The sequence below is a fragment of the Rattus norvegicus genome, chromosome 10, assembly GCF_036323735.1.
Source record: "Rattus norvegicus strain BN/NHsdMcwi chromosome 10, GRCr8, whole genome shotgun sequence".
NCBI classification, from domain to species: domain Eukaryota; kingdom Metazoa; phylum Chordata; class Mammalia; order Rodentia; family Muridae; genus Rattus; species Rattus norvegicus.
This window is the reverse complement of record NC_086028.1, coordinates 26,949,268-26,971,726: the sequence shown is the minus strand read 5'-3', so window position 1 is coordinate 26,971,726 and position 22,459 is coordinate 26,949,268. Positions and strand designations below refer to the sequence as shown.

General features: G+C 35.4%; 1 protein-coding gene across 2 annotated transcripts in view; it reads left to right on the top strand.

Moving 5' to 3' along the window:
- The first annotated feature begins 6,203 nt into the window (after nucleotides 1-6,203).
- The window catches only part of Gabrg2 (gamma-aminobutyric acid type A receptor subunit gamma 2), an 88,598-nt gene continuing 72,342 nt past the window's right edge, over nucleotides 6,204-22,459 (top strand). For both annotated transcript variants that reach the window (NM_183327.2, NM_001393775.1), the window contains exon 1: nucleotides 6,204-6,564. In NM_183327.2, coding sequence (NP_899156.1) covers nucleotides 6,461-6,564 — 104 coding nt within the window. In that variant the 5' untranslated portion in view covers nucleotides 6,204-6,460. The remainder of the gene's footprint in view (nucleotides 6,565-22,459) is intronic.

Below are 22,459 nucleotides of genomic sequence, written 5' to 3'. Positions count from 1 at the left end.
GTTTCCTCTTGGGCCAGGGATGTGGGCAGGGGTGAGAAGTGTTGGTGGTCTCTTCCACTCTGCAGCCTCAGGAGTGCCCACCTGACCAGGCGGTTGGGTCTCTCTCTCACAGGGTCTGGGGGCAGAGAGCTGCTGCGGGCCGGGATCCGCGGGTGTGGGACTTCCGGTAAACACCGCCATTAGCTTTTGTGTCATTCATTTTGAAACCATCTTTTCAGTTATTTATATTTATGATTTCTCTGTCTTAATAGTTAATATTTTAGTATCATAAGGATGAATTTATGCTTCTTATTGTCTTAGTTACTATTCTATTGCTACAAAGAAATACTATGACCAAGAAAACTATTATAATAGAATACCTTTAGTATGGGCTTTGCTACAATTACAAATGGTTAGTCGGTGATCATCATACTCTTGTAGGAAGCAGACAAACATGGTACTGGAGGAGTAGCTGATAGTTTTATACTGTGATTCATAGAGAGCATACAGAGAGGGGCAGAGACAGAGACACAGAGAGAGAGGGGGGAGAGAGAGAGAGAGAGAGAGAGAGAGGGAGAGGGAGAGAGAGAGAGACAGGGAGAGACAGGGACAGAGAGACAGAGAGACTGGACCATCCACTATGACACACTTCCTATCACAAAGTTACACCTATTTCAATAAGGCCACAGTTTCTAATCCTTCTGATCCATGAAAACAACGTCTCTCCTTGGTGACTAGGCATCCAGTGTATGAGCCTAAGGGATCCATTCTCACTCAATCCATCACAATTGTGATGCTTCTTAGTCACAGGCACTTTAGTGTAGCATTTAGCTATTTTATGTTTGTTGAATTATATTGTGTTGTATTCAGTATTTTCTTTTAAAATATTATTATTTTATGTACATGGCTGACTTACATGCTTACAAGTATCTGCATGGCATGACTGCCTGGTGCCAGTGGAGGCTGAATGAAGGGTGTGAAATCTCTCGCGCTGGAGTCACCGAGAGTTGTGAATGACCATGTAACTTCTTGGAACCTCTGGAAGGACAAACGCTCTTAGCTACTAAGCCATCCTTTAAACCTTGCGGTCAGTAATTTTTGGTGGTTTTGTCTTTACTTACTTATTTTTAGAATTAGATTATAATTGAATTACACTTGAATATATTATTTTTCATTTATCTTTTGCTGTAGAGTTTAAGGATGATAATTTTTATCTCTGTCCTGTCAAAGTCTATTTACAGACAAGTGATTACCTCTTCAAGAGGTTGGAATTGACTGGAAATATGCCACACTATAGTTTTATTTCCTTCAGTGTCTGGGCTTCTTTGTGATGCTGCTCCTTAGATATATTTTATATACATGTCTCTTGTAAACTACAAACCACATTTTAATGTTCTATTTGTATTACAAGGTGGATTTTTTTAATTGTAAAAGCATAGTAAAAGGAGTTTTATGGAAATTCAGATAAAATATGTTTTCTTTTATAGTATTTCTAGAGTTCCTCTTCACGGGTCTGTGTTTCTAGCTGGTGCTTCTCTCAACATGAAATCTTTAACATTAGTTTTAGTTTAACTGACAAGCTCTCTCAGAATTTCCTTGCATACAATGTTTTTATTTTTATTTTTAATTGATGAAAAGCTTGCAGAATTTCATGTGCATATGTAATCTTACTCATTTACAAATGTCATCACTATCTCTTAGCTACAATTTGAAAATATTTTATTTTTGAGATCACTATAGACATATACAACGGTATATAATCATATCTGCTTCTATTTCCACATTCCAAATGCCCTTATATTACCCCAAAGTCTACCTGAAACATGGCCTTTTATTTTATGGTAAAGATGTAGCTGAGTTAGTTCCACCCGGGTGCTTACCATCACTTACTGAAGTACTATGGACATTGTGTAGTTGCTTGGGGCAAGGCCATTCTTTTCTGAATTTGTAGTAGTGGTAGGTTTTAACCACTAACTGTGGAGGGCTACAGTCATTTTTTGATATATCATCCATCATCACATTGCTGACCTGCAACGTCACAGTATAGCATTCTATATTTTATTTTACTATGAAGATTTTTGACTCAGTTTTTTTATTTATCATGTTTGCACTGCTTGGGATCTGCTGTGTTTTTTTTTTTTTGATAATGTTCCCCACTAATTTGGGAAATTCGCAGCCTTCTTGCCTTCCATATGTGTCTGCTTAATCTTCTCTTTTCTACTACCCTCACTTTAAAGATCCCTCTTCCTGGGTCACTTCGACTCCTTTTTTAGTGTTGCTTCCAATGTTTATGTGCAGTACATTTTTTACTGACTCTGTTCCGTCCTCTTTAATGTTTTGTCAATCACCTCTGTTACTCCCAGTTGTCTGTATGCCACTATGGGTGTTCTTTCTGAGCACTGGAAGTTTTAGCTCTAGAACTTCTGTCTTATCTTTTTAAAACATTTTCCATTTTCTGCTGAGATCCAATGCCATTCATTTATTTGGCCAAATACACATCATGAGCATATTTTTTTTTCATTAAACTTGAACTACTAGTAGTCTTGAACTACTTTTTCTGGCTGACTGTTACTGTCCGCTAATTGTAATATTTAGGACACCTCAGGTTTATCTGCTTCTACAGGCTGTAATTACGTTTGCTAAGACTTTATGTTCTGTACTGTGCACAGTTAATGATTTTCACGGTATGTCTGATGTTTGACATAATGTAGAGACACGATTCTGGTATGCTGTTGCTATAAGGAATTAATATTTTTGATGTAATACGTGTTAAATTATTTACCAATTACCATAATCGAGTGGAGAATGTACTGCCCCATTTTCAGTGGGTTGGTCTTGGTTGTGCCATCACCTGCATGACTAATCAGCACTTTATTAAAATAGAGAGAGGTCATGATCCAGGGAGTTGGAGTGAACAGTGAGGTGCTGATGGGGAAGAAATTCAGGCGCCATATTGCATCGTACAGAATGGCAGCTGATATGACTGGCACAGCTTTTCCAGTCTTTTAGTTTTGCATGCTCTGGGTTCTTTAACATCCTTTGGCTCTTTTTCCACAGAAACAAGCATTTAAGGGGAGTTTACCTTGACACATAAAATATTATCTTCCTGTTGTCACTTTCTGCTTTTCTCAATTTATGCTTTCAAGGGAGTCTTCTGAGACTTGTCAGTCAGAGTCTCTTCTATCTAGCTAACTTCCCAGGTTGAATAGTTTTCTTCCATGTGGGAATGCAAACAGGGAAATCCTAGGAGAATAGAGAATAGGTGTTAACCACTTAACACCTATTGTCAGAGAAAAGGCTCAGTCTTAGAGCTAATTGAATTCTGCTTGAAACCTACTTTAATTTCTTTATACCTTCACACTACAACACACAATTTTCTAAACATAATATAGTTGTTCATTTAACGTTTTCCAAAGAGCTACAAATATTTTTTCAAGGAAATATAGTCTACTGAGTTATTGCCCGAACTAACATCTAAGTGTTATGTTTTAATTCCTCATGAGTGATTATACAATCAAACTTTTAATATTTTTGAAATTTATTTACTTATTTAGTTATCCTCTCTTTGTGTGTGGGGAATGTGTGCGTGTGCACATATGGGGGTGTGCATGTGCGCACACGTATGTACTTAGAGAACACGTGTAGTGATCAGAGGATAACTTTGGGAGGGGGTGAGGATGGCTGTCAATAGTCAGTTCCTTTCTTCCACCTTATTGAGTCAGCCTTTCTGCATTTTTCTGCCACTGCACAACTTGCTCCAATCTATCTGTCCACACAAGTTTTTGTACAATCCTTTGTCTTGTGTATTTTATGTTAGAAATGCCTAGATGATGGAACCACACAACTGCATCTGTCTTTTGAAGTGGGGATCCAGGGATTCAACTTAGGGCTTGTACCTCTAGCTCTTTTTCCTACAAATATAGCCTACTGGCCTACAGTACTTAATCTCATAATTTTCTTCTGTGGATATTGATCACAGCATAACACTATTAAAACTGCTTCAATTAAGAATCAAATTTAAAATTTAATACAAAATAACACTAACAGCAGCAGAAACAATAGATATAAATATTCTCATATAATGTCAGTTCCTTTTGTAGTTGAGTGAAGGTGAGTGGTCATTTTCTTCGTTTTTACTTTCTAGTATATTTTTCAAATTTTAATATAATTTAATCCACATGTATGGGGCCTCATTTTATTAAGCAATTGATATAAACTTAATAAAATAAGTAAGATGATTATGAAATAAGTTATTAAATATATTTTATAAGTATAAGAGAAAAAAATCTGGCAATATCAGAAAACATCAAAAAGCTTAATTCAAAGACTATTAATCAGATAAGAAGATCCATTGAGGCACATTGAAGCCTAGTAATCAAAAATAGTACAATTAAAATGGATTCTCTTAACATGTGAGAAGGCATTCTGTTTTGAAGTTGATGATAATTTGTGGCGATTATTATGAACATTATCATTGTGTTGAAGGATTACTATTATATGAAAATTTGTGAATGATAACAATCATTCCCGTGGGGTTCACTATTTGAGTGACTAATTGAATTTATCTGAGAAAGTACTTTGGAATTCTTGAAATGTCCCATAGGGGGAAAAGACAGATTCTTCCCACACAAGTACTTATCTCATTTAGAAAAAAAATTAGCGAATTAGTAGGCTGCCTAACTGCTTGGTTGGCCACTTAGGTTATTCCACAAAACTGTCTTAATTCAATTTATTCTAGCAACTCTGACTGGAGTTAAGTGACAGGAATATTTTGATAGCCACTCCATTGGGTATGGGATCTAACATCTTAGTGACGCATAACTAGCCTATTTCTTTCTTTTTCATCTTTTTTTCTAAGCATCAAAAATATACTTGTTGGCTTTATATTCAATGCTATGTTGAGATTAGGTATAGTCCCCAACAACATGCAATTATAGTCTACCTTAGATTTGAGTAAAATACAGTTGTGAGTATAAAAGGAAACCCTTGTCTTCTTGCTGTAGCTGAGTGAGGAGCATTTCAATGAAAAGATGTTTAAATTTGCTCTGCCTACGTTGAAATCACAGTGGGAAGAAATCCACTGACCTCATGTGAATGCTGTTGTTTTAATTGGCTTTTTGTCCCATGCAATGAAATAACTGTGCTGCAGGCTACTTGTAGGCAGCTTTTCTTGACATACCTACCAGAAGTAATCTCTTGGGCCTAAGTCATGGACAGAAACCATCAATATTTTTTTCTCACTTTCTCAGGTGTAATTTTGAAGTTAAGGATGGAACTGGGACCCTATTACCCCATGGACTTCCTCCATGGTCAATTAACTAGGTTGGACTAAGAAGAGAGTTCCCATGTCCCTGTGGCTCATTTGATCAAGAAAGAAGTGTGTTAGTACAGGAATTTCCAAGACTGATTCCAAAACCTGCAAAATTAAAATTAAGAAAACAAAGGCCAGAGCTTACAGAATAAACAAAAAGTGTCTCCCATTGCCAAATCTTCCGCTGTTTTGCCCACTGGTACACACAGGCACAAGCAAAGCAGGGCCTTATTTGGTGATCTTGGTTAAGCATCTATCTCCATGGAGCTGTGTTGGTCAGCATTCCAACAGATTGACTTACCTCCTGCCTTACTCTATCGGTGTTTCCTGCTTTCCCTCAATTAAAATTCACCAAACCTTTCTCTCAGAAGAATGGCTCACTAAGCACAGATGCTTCTTTATCACTGCATGTTGCCCCTCCCCCAAACAATGAAATGATTTAAGTTTGCAAGATTGTTCTCAAATAGAGCAACCCTCTCTCTAGAGATTCTGTTCCTAGGAGTAGTAAAGCATCTTCTTCATCCCGTGAATGGAAATCCTAGTATGTCGCACAGGAAAGGGTTAAAAAGTGCTGGCAAGAATTCATGCGTGTGTTAATTCTTCCTGCAGCCTCACATCTCTTCCACTTTGACCTCACAGTTAATCTGTGTGATTTAATCGGGCAAAGCCTCTAGTGAGCGATTTTTTTTTCCTATTTCTTTCAAACAAACACACAGCAGAGGCAGACAAAGAGAACACAGTCCCGTCTAAAAGGAAAGAAAGAAATGAAAAGAGAGCAAATAGATAAACAAACGTAAAAGGATGGACCCCCGGGAATTCCTGTGCGTGCATAGGGCATGCATGTGAGCACCTTTCTGTTTCTCTCATTTGCCTTCCTGTGTGCATCTCTGCGTGTATCCCATCCCCCTGCCTCAATTCTATTATCCTCGCAGACTTGGGAGCCGCTGCCTGAGCTGACGCTTTGATGGTATCTGCAAGCGTTTGTACTGATCTTTATTTCTGCCCCCTGAATATTAATTTTGAAGCAGGTAGCAATACATCTCCTGAGTGACGGGACCTACTAGAGGCAGGTGGGGGGAGCCAGCATCAAATCATCAGCATAATAATAATACAAAGGGGGAGGGATTCTTCTGCAACCCAGAGGCGAGAGGCGAGAGGAAAAAAAAAGCGATGAGTTCGCCAAATACATGGAGCACTGGAAGCACAGTCTACTCTCCTGTATTTTCACAGAAAATGACGCTGTGGATTCTGCTCCTGCTATCGCTCTACCCAGGGTAAGATGGGCCGTTTTCAGCATTGTTTGGCTCTAGAGAGGTATGGGGGAGAGATAGGGTTTTGGAAGCAGGGAGACCACCCAGATTTGGGACACTCTTGGGATTTCAGCTTTATAATTTAGTGAAGAGTGACTATATAGGGTAGGAGAGAGACGGGGGAGAGAGAGGAAGGACATATTGGTTTATTTGTTATTGAACTAGGTTTTATTTGTTTGTGTTTTGTTTCAAAGCGCTAAAGCTCATTTCATAGATTCCGTGTTCCGGGAATAGGTTTTGAATTTGCTGCAATCTGATATGAAGTGGGCTGTGCTTGCACACCGGCATTCGAGGCCATATTGAAGGCATTTGGGTGGGGGTCTGGAAGAGAAAATTACAAATGGGGTCCTGGCGAACACAAGCGTGATCTGTGTGAGGGAGGACTGGGGGGCGGGGACAGATCTGTTTCTATTATATACTACAGTCTTCTTTGGTCGTGCACCTGAGCTTTCAGTCAGCCAGGTTTTCTATGCAGCCCCACTGACCCAGCAGCTGAATCTCAGATGGGCAAATACGATTCAGCACCAAGGACAGCGATCTAGCTAAGGGCCCTATGGGAAGAGGCTTGTCAAACCATACAGCATCCCTAAATCTACAAAGGACATCCATGTAGTCAGGCCAGTGGGCCAAGACACAGCAGAGAAGCCTGGGGACCCGGCACTGGTTATTGCTACTCCTACCTTCAGATGGGAGGGGGACTACTGCACATGAGGTAGTGAATATAGTTCAATGAATGTTTAGGAAATGTACCTGGAACAGAGTTGGCCTGGCTGCAGTCTTGAAAACATGCTCAACCAAGTGAATGCAGTGCCCAAATTGTGAAGTATGCATGAGTGATTTACAGTCTTCCTGCACAAACAATAGTGGGGAGAACTGGTCAAATTCCTGAGCATGGGTGCTCCCTGAAAAGTGTTTCTTCTAGATTATTAAGTACTTCCCTGAACTAAGCCCATGAGAGTAGAATCCCTCCAAGAACAGTGCAACCCTGGCCACATCACAGTTTCCAACAAGAACTAACAGCAGGCTAGAAGTCCACACTTTCCATAGCATGCATTTGTATTTCACATTTTGAAACAAACCACTGTACAAGCTACTCCTATGGTTGTGGCCTCCCCAATCTCTGATAATAGAATCTATGAAAAATATCAAGGCACTCCTTCAGAGTTTCCTTGGAAGCTGATGTAGTAGTTGTAATAATAATAATAAAAAGGCTAAGGAGTTGTGATTTAACTACTTTTCGGCCTTGTTAGAGATATCTATCCATTTCTCTGACCTTTCTCTAGTATTGGGAACAGAACATGTTGATTTTGGACGCAAAGGAGAGTCAAGCGAAGCAAAGAGTAAAAGTTGCACTTTCTTGATTCAGGCAGGCAGCATGTGCTTAGCTCATACCCCATCCCCACTTTTTTTGTTTAATTTTTCTTTGACAATAAACATTGATCATAGTAGATAGTTTCATTAAGAACTGAAGAAGTTTTCCCAGAAGAGGAGAGGAACACTTACCGGGAATAATATTGTAAGTCACAAACCGTAGTAAAACCATTAAAATATTTTCTATTCAGAATCATCACACATTTTCCTATTACACATTTTATGAAAGTTAGTTAACTTTGTTTTGGAGATCAGAGAAATCAGAAAATTAGGCCTACCTTCCCTGTATTTCTTCAACCCATGGAACCTGTGGAATAAAATCTAGATGTATCTGTTTTTCTTATTTCCATTCCTTTTAGTAAACAATTTGTAACTAACTGCCTGAGTATATTCTTATGTATTTCATCTCTAAACATTCTATTTTAATCCAAAAATATTACTTTATTATTAAATGTGTGTGACAGTATTTATGATAGTTTTTTTCCCCTCTAATGGCCTCACTTTTTGAATCCAGTATCATCTAAAAAGTGAAACTTGATGTTACATATTACAATGATAAGAGTAGCCTAGATGGCCTTTATCATAGTTTTAAATGTTGGGATTTATGTGTTATTAGAACTCTAGACAAATTTTTTTGTATCCTCACAGTAAGTAAAGAGGAAGCAACCACTGTAGTTTGGTGCAGTGTATGTGATCCGAGTTTAATGTGCTGCAGCCCCATAAACGTTCTATCTTAAAGGCCGAGTATGGAAAACTGAAACCTTGATCTCTAAAGGTGGTCCAGAGGTTGATGAGAGTGATTACAATAATATTGAAGAAAAATATGGGACCCTGAGGGTCTATGTTGTGAACAATAGCAGGTGAAAGGTACTGAACATTGTAGGAGAAGAAAAAAATGTTTAATGTACATTTTTATTTATAAATCTCTGAATAAGCTTTCTTTCCTATTAAATGACTAAACTCATTAGATTATGTCTACATCAAAGCAAAATAAATCTTAAAACAAAGCACCAGAATGAGCATATTAGAAGCTTATACTTTTCCTTACAGTGAGAATTTCACAAACTTAAGTTTGCTCAACTTCCATGTTTCTTGTTTACAACTTGTGAGAATCACTTGGGGACTTACTAAAATGGAAATTCCTAAACCACACACTGGATGATGTTTCTGAGTCATGAGGTCTGAGTGAAGTCTAAGAATGTTAATTTTAACAAGTTCTCAGAGCTCCCGTTAAAGAAATAGGCCTTTAGTCTGCCTGTTTAGAAAAGTTCACTTATTGTCATAGTTAATATATGTAAATATTTTCAACCCTAAGTTTTACTCGCCTGGCACCATAAATTAGTTGAATATCCATAAGCATTCTAATTGTAAATAAATCACTCATAAAAACCATGATTTTACTATATTTGTATCATGTGTAAAATGTTCTTGAAAAATTTTAGCATATGTACCTATGTAAATGTCTATGTAAATATAGTCCCAAATTCTATATACCTCAAATACATATATTGGCAAGTATGTTTTAAGACAAATTTTAAAAATTTGGTAAATTATTTTAATATAACTTTACTCTGTTCCAGTTTTAAAAGGTAGAAAAATAAAATACAACAGAAATAAATGAGCATAGGAAATTTTTATATGAAAGAAGGCATTTCATTTCATTTTGATTATCAAAAACTATCTTATACTATATTTGGATTGATAGATAATTATTTTCAAAGAATTAGATTGGTCAGAAACAAATTAGCTTGAACTGTTGATAATCAATTTCAATTTTAATTTTTCATAGTAGTTTCCAGTTTTTTACTGTATTTAATTTTGGATTTCAACATAAATAATTCCCCTCTCTCTTATATATTTCCAGCCATCTCATATACTCTCCCCTTGATCTATTTCAAATTATGACCTCTCTGTAAATTAATCATTGTCACATTCATACATATTTTATTGAATATCTTTTTAAAGTTTATGTTTATTTCTGTTCTTAGCTGTTGCTGAATAAAATGTTTCATATGAAATATTGAAAATCGTGAAAGTTTTTCATGCCATAATTATGCTTTATACAGATTTTAATTTTTGCAAACCATAAACATAAAAGAAATACTGCACTTTTCCAATTTCTTCCAACTTGTTTACAGAGTTAATCTCCGCGGGTGAGCCTGTTACTCTACATCTGTACACATTCTTTACCTTGTTTTATCTTGAAAACTACTTTTGCTTTTCATAAGCACATATAATTAATTGTTTTGGTTTTCCACCCAGGATTCCAATTAGTCTGCCTTAAGCAACCACGTGAAAAGTTAAAAAAAGAGGACATATGTATGACTCAGATTTTCCAAGAATTCTTTCTCCACCACACCATAGATCAAACACCTGGATAACAGGCTGGGATTTCCAAACTATGTTTTTGTATTTTTTGCTTTTGTTTTGCATTTAATGTCTCAGTATGTGTAGCTCATACTGGGACTCTAGGTTGGTTTATAGACCGTTGCTCCACACCAGTTTAAAAAATTAGGTTTCACTTAGACAATTAGCTGCACAAATGGCTTATGTCCATACTTAATTAAGTCACAGAAAATTTAATGGTAAAAACATGGTTACATATTGTATAATTTCCACTCAAATTAAAAGTAAGTCAAGACTGATTGTAGGGACATGATTCTTGTAGTTTGTTTTGTGCTACCAGGCTCATGGTTGCTTGTTGGATATAGCTTCTTAGCTTGTCAAACAGAGATGTTTAAACATTTAAGCACAATGTAAATGTCTCTCAAGCAGTCTCGTCAAGCTACCATACTTACCAGAACAGAGGGCAGGTAATTGCAATCAATAACACCACAGGTAATAGCAGCTGATTTAAAATACAAACAGTTGTACTTTCTATGTGCACACATTTCCGCACTTACTGTGCACATGTGCCCTGTTTAACTATCACGATGCGCACATATCTTTCCATGTGAAACCACGTACATTCTCATGTTGTTACTCCTGATTTTTTTTGTATCCTCAGCAAACCCCTTCATCTGTTCTGTAATTCTGTTATCTAGTTTCTCAAGCCTGGTGGTGATCACTATTTCCCCGGACCATAGCGAAGATGACATACAATTGGCATACACGTATAAAGCTCACTATATTTACATACATGACAGAAGTAAATTTAAAGTATGCCTATTTTATTGCTGATTTCGAAGATGTCTTTTCTTTCACTAGTTACCCATAAGATGCCTCATGCTGGGAATTGGTTCTAGAACATAGAGATACTAAATGAGCCATGTCTCCAGTGAGATGATTTTTTTTCCTTTTGGCATCAGTCTAAACAAAAATAATCATGGGATAATTGTCTAAATTGAAATCCAGATTGTTTTGACACCCATACTGCTTGAACTTCCAGACGGTTGAGTTAAGACTTTTGTGATCAATTTAGAAAAGTTGTTTCTGAAAAATCACAAGTATGTACCAATTTTACAGAGTCTAGAAAATATATATTATGTCAAAATGTCCCTCAGATAAATTAAAATGTTTAACCCAAAATTTTTGGAGGATTTCTTGGGATCTTAGTCTTTACCCATTATACTGTCATTAAATGAAATCACACTGTGGTCTATAGACCAACATACTTAGGCAAACCTTAATATTCAGTAGCATTGTATACTTAAGAACATACCAAATGCACCAGATTGGAATTTGTATTTGGAAAAATACATTTCTTTTATGATCACACATATTTAACTTAATTTATTAGTTTAAATGTCATCACCATTTAAAATAGTTAAACGTCATCACCACTATGTCTTTCATTGAGAAAACCCACAGGAAAATTTTCTCAGTGTTTTTCTTCAATTTCCTTACAAAAAGTCCTAGAAAAGTGAAAGATAAAAAGTTGAAATTGATTTAATAGTACCAAATATTAAAGGGGAAATGACAGTATTTTATCACTGGCTAGAAACTTAACTTTAAAATATGTGTATATTAAAGGATATGATTTTGACTTTTTTATTACCTCCATCATGCTAGAGGTTACTTAATTAGTATTGCTATGGGATATCCCAATATTGAGACACAAACATTTTTACTTCTAGGAGAAAATGAAGTTCTAAGAGTTGATAATAGGTTTCAGTCTTACTAGAATGTTTATATCAATAGTCCCTACATCTTCACCAGACTTGCAGGTTAGAATAGAAAGATACTGCTTTCTCCTTTCAAGAGTTGTCATAACGAAGAAGAAAGCAGAGTCAAGAGACTGCTTAGGAGTTCCTACATAGCAGCTAGCGAGGTCCGAGATTCCCGTTGTTTCATTACTATTGTACAGACTGTGGTCTCTTCAAGTACAGTGACCTAAAAGCAACTCCAGGTATAAGAAATCACATTGATTGTTTTGAAACAAAGAGGCCTCTTCACATCACATTCCTGGGAGAGTTTTTCCTTTCTCATTAGATCCACATACTGGAGGTCGAATATTTTATAAAGGAAAATAATAAAAGCCCTTTTTAAGTTCCATATTAGTGGCTTAGGGTAAAAATAAAATTCAACTCCAAATCATATTAATCCTTGTAGTATTACATAAGTGTATATAAACACGGTAATAATTCTATATTATTATAAGATCATTGTATAGCTGTGCATAGATAAAGTACCATGCAAATGGGAAATAAGTAACCTTGACATTACACTCTCCACCCATTCATAAAGAAAACCATAAGAACAGAAAATAACATAGTAGTGGGCAAAACAAGGGATGTTTTTAAAAGCAAGAATCCTTGGTAGTAATTGAAACCCTGCAGTGAATATAAGTTCAGTTACAGAAAAAAGTCTATGTAGTAGGTCAAATAGAAAGTAAATTCTGTAATTTATTGGGTCAAATTTAGGTAAAGTGTTTCAAAAATACCACTAAATATACCTTGTCAATATTCAATATACACTTGTGTTAGAGAAAGTAAATGATAATGGTCTTTTTGCTGTTTGGTACATATTAGTCATTTTATAAGTTGCCTTTGAAAATATACCTAAAATACCTAGTTGTTAAACACTCTATACACAAAGCTTGATATAAATTAGTCTAGCATGGTGGTTCATTTCTTAATTCCATGGCACTAGAAAGTTTCTGAGTTCAAGGCCAGCCTAGTCAATGTGGTGAATTTCAGGACAGAACAGGCAACATAGTAAGACCTTATCTCTAAACAAAAAGCAAAAATTTAAAGAAATTTTCTTAATTTATTAAAGGGACAATATTTGTGTGAGATTTACTGTATTATCTAAGTAAGAGTTATAGAGCAGTTTAGGCTAGAAGATCTGTTCTTGACATTCTGAGTTGTCGTCTAAAGCGACACGACCAGAAAGGTATAGAAATAATTATTAAACTTCATCCAGATAAGAGATGCTTGTATGCTGCATGTTGCTGTTAGAGAGTAGGGTAGAATTGTAGTGATAGGAAAACATAGGACAGAGAGCCTATCATTCACAAGCATTTGAAAATCCATCTATAAGCATCTAGTTACAGTTTTACTATGATAACACCCTTTTCTTTTATTGTTGCTCAAAGTTTTAAATATACTTCTATAGCCATATTTCATACATATAGGAAAATTATAAATTAATGGGGTTTATTTTTGAAGAAGAGTATACATGCTTTGAAATGTCATCTTAATACTTAGAAAATATCTAGTTAAAAAATAAACCCAAAACAGAACAACAGAAACAAAAGTCAGTGATTAAAGCTACCCTGTGCCCTATGGCACTGACTTGCCATAGATTAAATTCCCAAAACTTGAATGCGTTGTGTGTTATATATGTGTATGTTATATAATTTAAAATATGTCAAAATAATACATAATTGCATTATGTAACATATTATAGTATAGTAATATAAAACTAGACATTTGGTTATATAAATGGAAAAATATATACTTATAAGTAATATATAGTTATAAATAATATATATTTCTCATTATCTCTAACTGATATATCTTTTCTTAGCCTTTGTTAGTTCTATATACATGGTCAAATTCAGTCATAGAAGATACCATGACCACCTTAAGTATGCATATCAACAGTATTCTCTAGTTTACTCCAGAAGTATTTAAAGCAAGATCATTTGGATAGAACAAAACCAAAACTACAGGAATGGAGGCATTCATATTTGAAGTGCAAAACCAAGTATCATATAAGAGTACACACAAGAAATTTTTAGTGCCTCTACAGTTTTTATTTTAATTTTATTTAAGTTTAGCATTTCCAATATATAATATTTTGGTAAAAGTAAAGGTTATTAGTCATATCAACAAGCTAACTGCTTTCTTAAGCAATGGCTTTTCGCTATTCATGAATAAACAAATAATAAATGAATAATTGCTAAACTACAAGAGTGGAATACTTGATCAGTGGACAGGCATATCTACTGAAATGCTCATTTAAGATACACTCTTTTTTCATTTAACAAACCATGTTAAAATATATATATAATATATAAATATATATTATATACATATATATTTGCTTACTATCTGTCTCGGGAAAGATAATTTTAATGAACTTGTTTGCCTCCTCCAATACGTGCTCAATAATTTAAATTTATTTAATTAAATAATGAGAGACATTAAATTTTCTCTGTAAGACTTCTTTACTTAGAAAAGAAAGAAAGAAAAATACTTTTATTTTCAAAAGACTCTTTCTTTTAAACTTTATATCCCTCAAGTCTGGCTACAAACCAAGAAAAAACATGCTGTAACAAGACAGTTCATTCTAAAGTATGATGACGTCTTTAAGAGGGCCAACTACTGAGTTGTATCTGGCTAGACACTCATTTGTAGTTAGGCATTTACTTACATATGAAGCCCCAGCCACTTATGTAAAAAGGCAGGCGATCATTTCTCTATGGTTACTTTGAGTGGTGACTGAAGGCTGTACTTGTGCCTGTTACTGCTGTTACTACATTTCCTGAATCTATGCTATTTCTTCAATGTTTCTCTCTAACTCAGTAATCCTGTCTCCCCTTCTTAACTCTAAATTTTGTAAGCATGCAAAATACATATTTTTAAGTCTTCTAATTACTTTAATTTCTAAATTTTATAAATTCTCTTCTTTTGACTGCAGTAACATAATTAATCCTAGGAAAAGTCTGTAATTTCTACAATATCTGCACTACTCACTTTAAGTGTGTTATTTCTGTGAACCAGAAACTATCTCTAACAATGTGGCAAAGATCTAATAAGAATGTATGTTGTGTGGCTCCTCCCTGATTATAACAACCCCAAATAAAACTAGAGAGATAATTATTTTCCAGTAGATGGTATCAAAATACTGACATTTGTTCATTAAGCAAAATTACTAAAGTCATTACTGAGGACATACTTGGTTTGCCTATCTGGACAGTCAATTCATTTTTGTTAGAATATATGCACTTATAGTTAGAGGGTACTGGGAGAGGTGAGAGGCCCGAACCCAGGGCCTTGCGCTTCCTAGGCAAGCGCTCTACCACTGAGCTAAATCCCCAACCCCCAGCTAAATCCCCAACCCCCTCACAGTCTTGAATAGCTCTCCAATTTTCTTGTGCCTCATTGATGTCATCATAGCAGGGGGAAATCATCTGTCACCTAGGTTACCGAAACAGCACCAAAAATACCTTTCTAACCCCATGTTTGCTTCCCATCAATTCATTTGTGACAGAGCAGAAAAAGCTCCGAAACTTGCATGTTCAATAAAAACCCAATCAAATCAGTGTTTCAGGATTTAAAGGATAGTTAGATGAGTTTTTTTGGTAGCATTTTTCTAATATAAGTGGCCATAGATTTCTACTTTTAACATTAATATTAATGAAACTGAGTGTTTATGTATTTTCTTTATGCTTGCTGTATTTTTCAACACAATCATTTGAGATACAATGGTTCATGTACTGTAAAATCTTTTTAATGTTGAGTTTTAATATATCTAGCCATCTTCACTTGATCTTAGCCAAAAGGCCAAGAAGTGATTCTAGCCATCGTCATGGTGTGTCTGCATTGAAGTTTATGTGACAATGTTGCCATCTACATTACTATGAAAGTACTTTTGAGACTGTGTTTTAATTTGTCTCGGTGAAAATCTTAGATATGAAAATAGCTGTGTTGTAGCACTACAATCATTTCGTAGAAGAGTTTTCCAGTGTCCAACAGTGAAAATTTCAAAGTGCAAATTTCACAGCTTTAGAATGTAATGTTTACAAAATATCATGCATCTATATAATCAATTATCCAAAAGCTAGCAGCATGAAATAGATAGGTCTTCCTCAGATTTCCTCAGAAACACATATATGAGCAGCTTAGGTGGGCACTTATTGTCCAGAGTCTCTAAGTGGCATGATGTTCTACAGATATTTAAAGTCATTAAGTAATATACTTTCAATCACTCGTGCCTTATGCTGGAGGTTACCCAGACAGACCCTGACATGTGACAGTGTTCAAAAGAAAAGTGTTGACTTAGTCTCCTGGGACTTCTGTATAAACGTATCATAGGTTGTGACTAATATACATGAACAGAACCTTGTTTCTCACAATCCTGTAGAACCTTAGTATGGCATGCTCCCAATGAGAGAGTTCTGCTGTATGGCAGAGCTTTTTGTTTGCCACACAGAATGTAATTAGATGCCTTTAAACACTAGGTTCGTTTTCTGTTTTTCTCTACATTTGCTGTATATGAGTTGATTATCTACTTCTCATTTTCTTTGAGGAATGCTATCTTTCAATGAAATTCTCATGAGTTACCTCAGAATTTTAGAGTTGTTTGCACACTTGTATTATATTTCAGGCTTTAAGATGAAGGTATTGACTCAGATAATATTCACACACCTAATATTTATTTTTGAAAACAAAAAATGAATAAAGTGCCAACACACACACACACAGAGAGAGAATTTATAGAATTTAGAGTATTAAATATATATACCAAATAAAATTAACTGCTATAAAATCACAGATATGTAAGTATTCAAATATTGTTGATAATATTCTTGACAGTTTTTGAAGGTTTTCCAGGTTATTCTCTGGCAAGTAGGTCATTTACAGCTTCACAGATTCAACAAAGAAGTTCTTCCTAAAACTCATTGTCGTAGTTTCAAGATGTTATATAGGCTCTGTTCCTAGTGTTATGACAAGTGCTAAAAAACAGAGCTAAATAAGATAAGCACTTGTTCTTATGGTACTAATATTTCAGAATAAAACCTGTCTTTAAAATGTAGTGTTGGATTACATATGATGATGTTATAAGTTTACCTTTATAATTTTACTGACAGTCAGTTACTGGCTTGTTTCACTTATTTCACATGACTCCAGGAAGTTGTATAAGTAATATACTTTATCCTCTGTCGTTTTTATACAACTACATCTACAAAGTTCCATTCATGTTCCCCTGGCAGACATGGCCAAATATGTGTCTTTTCTGAACTCTTAAGTACTCAGCTGATTGTGGAACAAAAGTGGAAATTAAAGAAGATAAATCCATTCCATCACTCCATGGCCTGGTTCCTCTGCCTTTAGTAAATATTCATTACACTCCTAGATATCTTGGTCCTGTTTTATTTTCAATATAAGATGGAAACATACACAGACACACACACACACACACACACACACACACACACACACACACACCAGCCTTGCAGCATAAAGGAAGACAGTAAAGAGAAAAACAAACAATAAAACAACAATAAACTAAAAAAGAAAACACACACACACGCACAATAACGGCACTTCCTTACAATAGGTATTACAGACAGATCAAATAAGGTTTGTAATATGATTGAAAATAAAATTATTCTGGACAACGAATAAAAAGTTACAGTGATTATTTTAAGAGTTGAAATTATTATGGGGTTGAGTAAACATCATACTTATAATTAGAATGATTTGAGGTGAGAGCAAATGCAAGGACCTTAAGGAAATAGGATTTTGACATAATTTGAACACTAAACTAAATCCAGATGTTTGACCAGTTGTAAACAAAGGTAGAAAACTCAAAAGAAAGAATTTGGGTAGCCAGAAACTATTTCTTAGTGCCAAGACTTACAGCTACAGTATAAATTTAAACGGTAGCTCAGGTGAAGGCTTGGTGTTGGTGAGAATATTTCAGGGTATCCGTCTCGTTCTTAAGGAAGAATTACCCTAGATCCCTAGAACAAACGAAACTCAAGACGGATGATCAAAATGTGAATGCTTCACTCCTTCTTTAAATGAGGAAAAAGAATACCCTTGGCAGGGAAGGGAGAGGCAAAGATTAAAACAGAGACTGAAGGAACACCCATTCAGAGCCTGCCCCACATGTGGCCCATACATATACAGCCACCCAATTAGACAAGATGGATGAAGCAAAGAAGTGCAGACCGACAGGAGCCGGATGTAGATCGCTCCTGAGAGACACAGCCAGAATACAGCAAATACAGAGGCGAATGCCAGCAGCAAACCACTGAACTGAGAATAGGTCCCCTATTGAAGGAATCAGAGAAAGAACTGGAAGAGCTTGAAGGGGCTCGAGACCCCAAAAGTACAACAATGCCAAGCAACCAGAGCTTCCAGGGACTAAGCCACTACCTAAAGACTATACATGGACTGACCCTGGACTCTGACCCCATAGGTAGCAATGAATATCCTAGTAAGAGCACCAGTGGAAGGGGAAGCCCTGGGTCCTGCTAAGACTGAACCCACAGTGAACTAGTCTATGGGGGGAGGGCGGCAATGGGGGGAGGGTTGGGAGGGGAACACCCATAAGGAAGGGGAGGGGGGAGGGGGATGTTTGCCCGGAAACCGGGAAAGGGAATAACACTCGAAATGTATATAAGAAATACTCAAGTTAATAAAAAAAAAAAAAAAAAAAAAAAGGAAGAGATGTGCAGAATGATGAATTTGGTAGTTCACACACCAATCTCCAATCACTTGACAATTAACTTACTAACTATTGGCTTCCTGCTATCTCAGAAATCTCAAGGTCGAAATCATCTTAATTGTCATAACAGTCCAGTTATTTCAAACAGAATTATTTATAGTAGTTATCAAAGCATCTCTCTCTGCATATTCACTGACTTGTTTAAACAAATTTAGTTACATGGTGCTAAAATTTTTACTGTGGAAAAACAGTAAGGAATTTCTCGTACACTAATTACATTTTGTATTAGTTGATTGATTTAAAAATTCTAAGGACTTGTCATGGAGAGGATTAATAGATACGTTTTAATTTATTACGTATAAAATTAATTAGTGTGGACTAAATTTAACAAAAGTAAGATTCATCTATGCTGAAGATTGACTTTGTGATTTGGGCAAGATGGAGTTTTTAAAACTTCAGATTCAAATTTTTTGTAGACTCCTTCAGTTCTTTTAGTTGTCATCAGCTGCCCAGTGCCTCTTGACTGGCCAGTTAAAAAGGTTTGGAGAATTCAGCAGGTCACTAGCTTCTGTAAACCCCAAAGCTAAGGATATCATCCAATACCACCTGAAGCTGACAACAGATTCCCCTGTCTTTCTACCACTTCCTCATCTGATATTATCACCAAAGTAAGTTCAAATGCCCCGAATTATGATTTGATTTATTTTTGTTTTTTAACTACACAATAATATTAATTCAGAATGACTTAATGGCTCTAACCTTATGACAAGGTGAAAGTTATCAATTCATTAATAAATGAATCATAAAACCACCTTTTATTAATATAATTTTTTATTTTCTAATGAAATCAACATGGTAGCTTAAAACATGTTTAACCTTCACAGCCATTTCCATATTAGAAAAGGCTAACTAGGACACTATCACTCATATTTTGCTGACACATATTCTCTCGTGTTTTGCTGAGAGTAGAGGTCTGTGTTAACATTGCTGAAATTAACTTGCATAAAGAGGTAAAAGGAAAAGCAATGTACTATCTAAACACCAAAAATAAATACGTAAATTGTCTAACAAAGTTACAAAACCACTATACTAAATCAGTAATAAAACATTCGTTGCTGGAACCCTAGGAACCAAGATCAAATATAAAGGCAAATGAGATCCTTTGAAATTCACCCAAACTTGTGAAAGAGAAAGCCCATAAGAATTCAGCGTCCTGAACTAGTATTCATCAGGTAAATGCCCAGTTCAGACACAGTAGGATAGACAATATTCTGGAGATTCTAGATGAGTGCATCAATAAAACCTTGTTTGAATGACTTTGAACTTGGTGCATTTAACTACATTTCTGGATATTTTGCAGACATTACATGAGAAAAAATGCCAACCTTTTCTTTCTTATACCCGCTCTCAGGGAGCGTCAGACTTCACTAGACATGGGACAGTTTTGCCCTTGACACACAGACAATTTGGGAGGATGCACAGATTTTTCTGTGCATCTATGGTTCTGTTGTAAATACATAATATTTGTGCTGGTGTATATGTAGGAGTTTATTTATATTTTCTTTTTCTTCCTTTTCTTGAATTTTCTTTTTTACTTTATGTATATGAGTACACTGTATCTGTCCTTGGACATCAGATGAGAGCATCAGATCCCATTACAGAGGGTTACGAGTTACCATGTGGTTGCTGGGAATTGAACTCAGGACCTCTGGAAGAGCAGCCATCTCTCTTAACTTCTGAGCCATCTTTCTAGCTCCTTCTTTTTATTTTTGACAGAAAAGAGAACAAAAGTATTATCCATTGCTTGAAATAGTGGTTGTTCTGGAAGAAAAGGCTCATCTTTCTCACAAAACATTGAGATTTAAAGTGGAGAGAGGCACTTCAGTAGATTTAACCTCAGTGTCAAGTTAGTTGCACTGGGAGACAGATTATTCACACTCTAAGAGAATGACAGAGGATTGTCTTTCATGTTAAGTGCTGCCTTTCTCTACTTGTTCAAGTGTTTTTCTCCACAAATAAAAATAGAGGTGTTTGATACCAGCACAACACCTATCACTTTCTTTTCCTACCTACAGCTTTGTCTTGCATACGAGTCTCAAATCCAAGCTGATTAACTGAAGGTTGAAAAAAATCTAAACCTCTAAAACGTTACTTTTGAAATTCAGCCACTCTCATGATTTCACAGCAACTAAATGTCCTGTGGCTATTTACATTTTGAATATGAATTTTTATGCTTTAGGTTTATCACATTTTAATTCCAGCATGTGCAGTGCATGTGTGTGTTTGTGTGTGCATGCATAAGTGTACATATATGAGTATTTTTGTGTGAGTACAGGTGACATAGATGCCAGAGATCTAGGGTTCCCGGGAGCTGGGAGTGCAGGCTGTTACGAGCTAACCAATGTGGGCTGTAGGATCTGAGTCAGGCCTTCTGGAAGAGTACTATTTCCTCAGAACCACTGAACCATGTCTCCATCCCATTATTTACTGGATTTTTTTAAATCTCCAGTGCTAGTAGTTTGGTGTAATTTTATAACCTCAGCATATTCATTTAAAAATACTAAAAACTAAAAATTAGTATCACTTTTCATAATAGAAGACAGCTAGCTCCAAAGTAGTTGCAATAAAACCAGAACAATGTTACTATGTTTTTATTACATGGTTTTTATCTATCAGAAAATTTGATTTTGTTTTTGCTCACTTTACAAAGCAGATTAGCACACTGAAAACAATCATTGAACGCCAATTACAGACAACTGAGACTTTACCAAATATGATTATATACGCTGAAAGAATATTAAAAACAGTGAAACATGCTACATATCTTTTTAATGTCTTTTGATACTATGTCTACATGACATTCCAAATGGTTTGTTTTCTCAGAATGATTAGAAAGGTTTAAGTTAAATAGGGACTGAATTAGTAGGACGCAAATATTAAAGACAGTGATATTTTTGATTGACAGTGTGTTTTGAGTTGTATACAAAAAACCAATTGTTATTTATATCAAAAGTGAATTAAAGAAGTTTTAAATGTTTAAAAACGGTTATCCAAGAAATTGTTTTATTCTTTTTCAAGGGCTCTTACATTTCCTACACCTCCCTATCACTTGAATACCGTTGGTTTGATTTCAGCTTTGATCAGTTAGGTCACCAAGTATAAAAAGTTCTGCTAATATTTGTATTTGTATAAGGACCTTTACATAATTTTAATATGCAGGATTAAAAATGAGTTGTCTAGATTGTGTTTGAGTATATGTTGTAGAAGAGGCAGCATTATGAAATCTGGAGTACAATAGTGAACATATATAAAAATATAAATTATTTTTTCTTTGAACTTATTCTTAGTGGTACATATGATCACTTTTAGGTCTTGCATGTTGTTATTGTTAAAATTTATCTTTGATTTTCATGCTGGATCAGAACAAGGAGTGCAGAGTCTGATGATGGGCTATAGCTGATTTGGGAGGATGCTTGCTTGCTTACAGAAAATGCTGGGTTTTATCCCCATCACAATTGTCAAAAAAATAGTATTTTTCTCAGTTTTCTAAATAAGGACATTGATTTTTTTCTAATAAATAAATTGACAAGGAAAACTGCCTATTAGTAATTATCCATTTATATTTCTTCCTAACCCTGTTTAA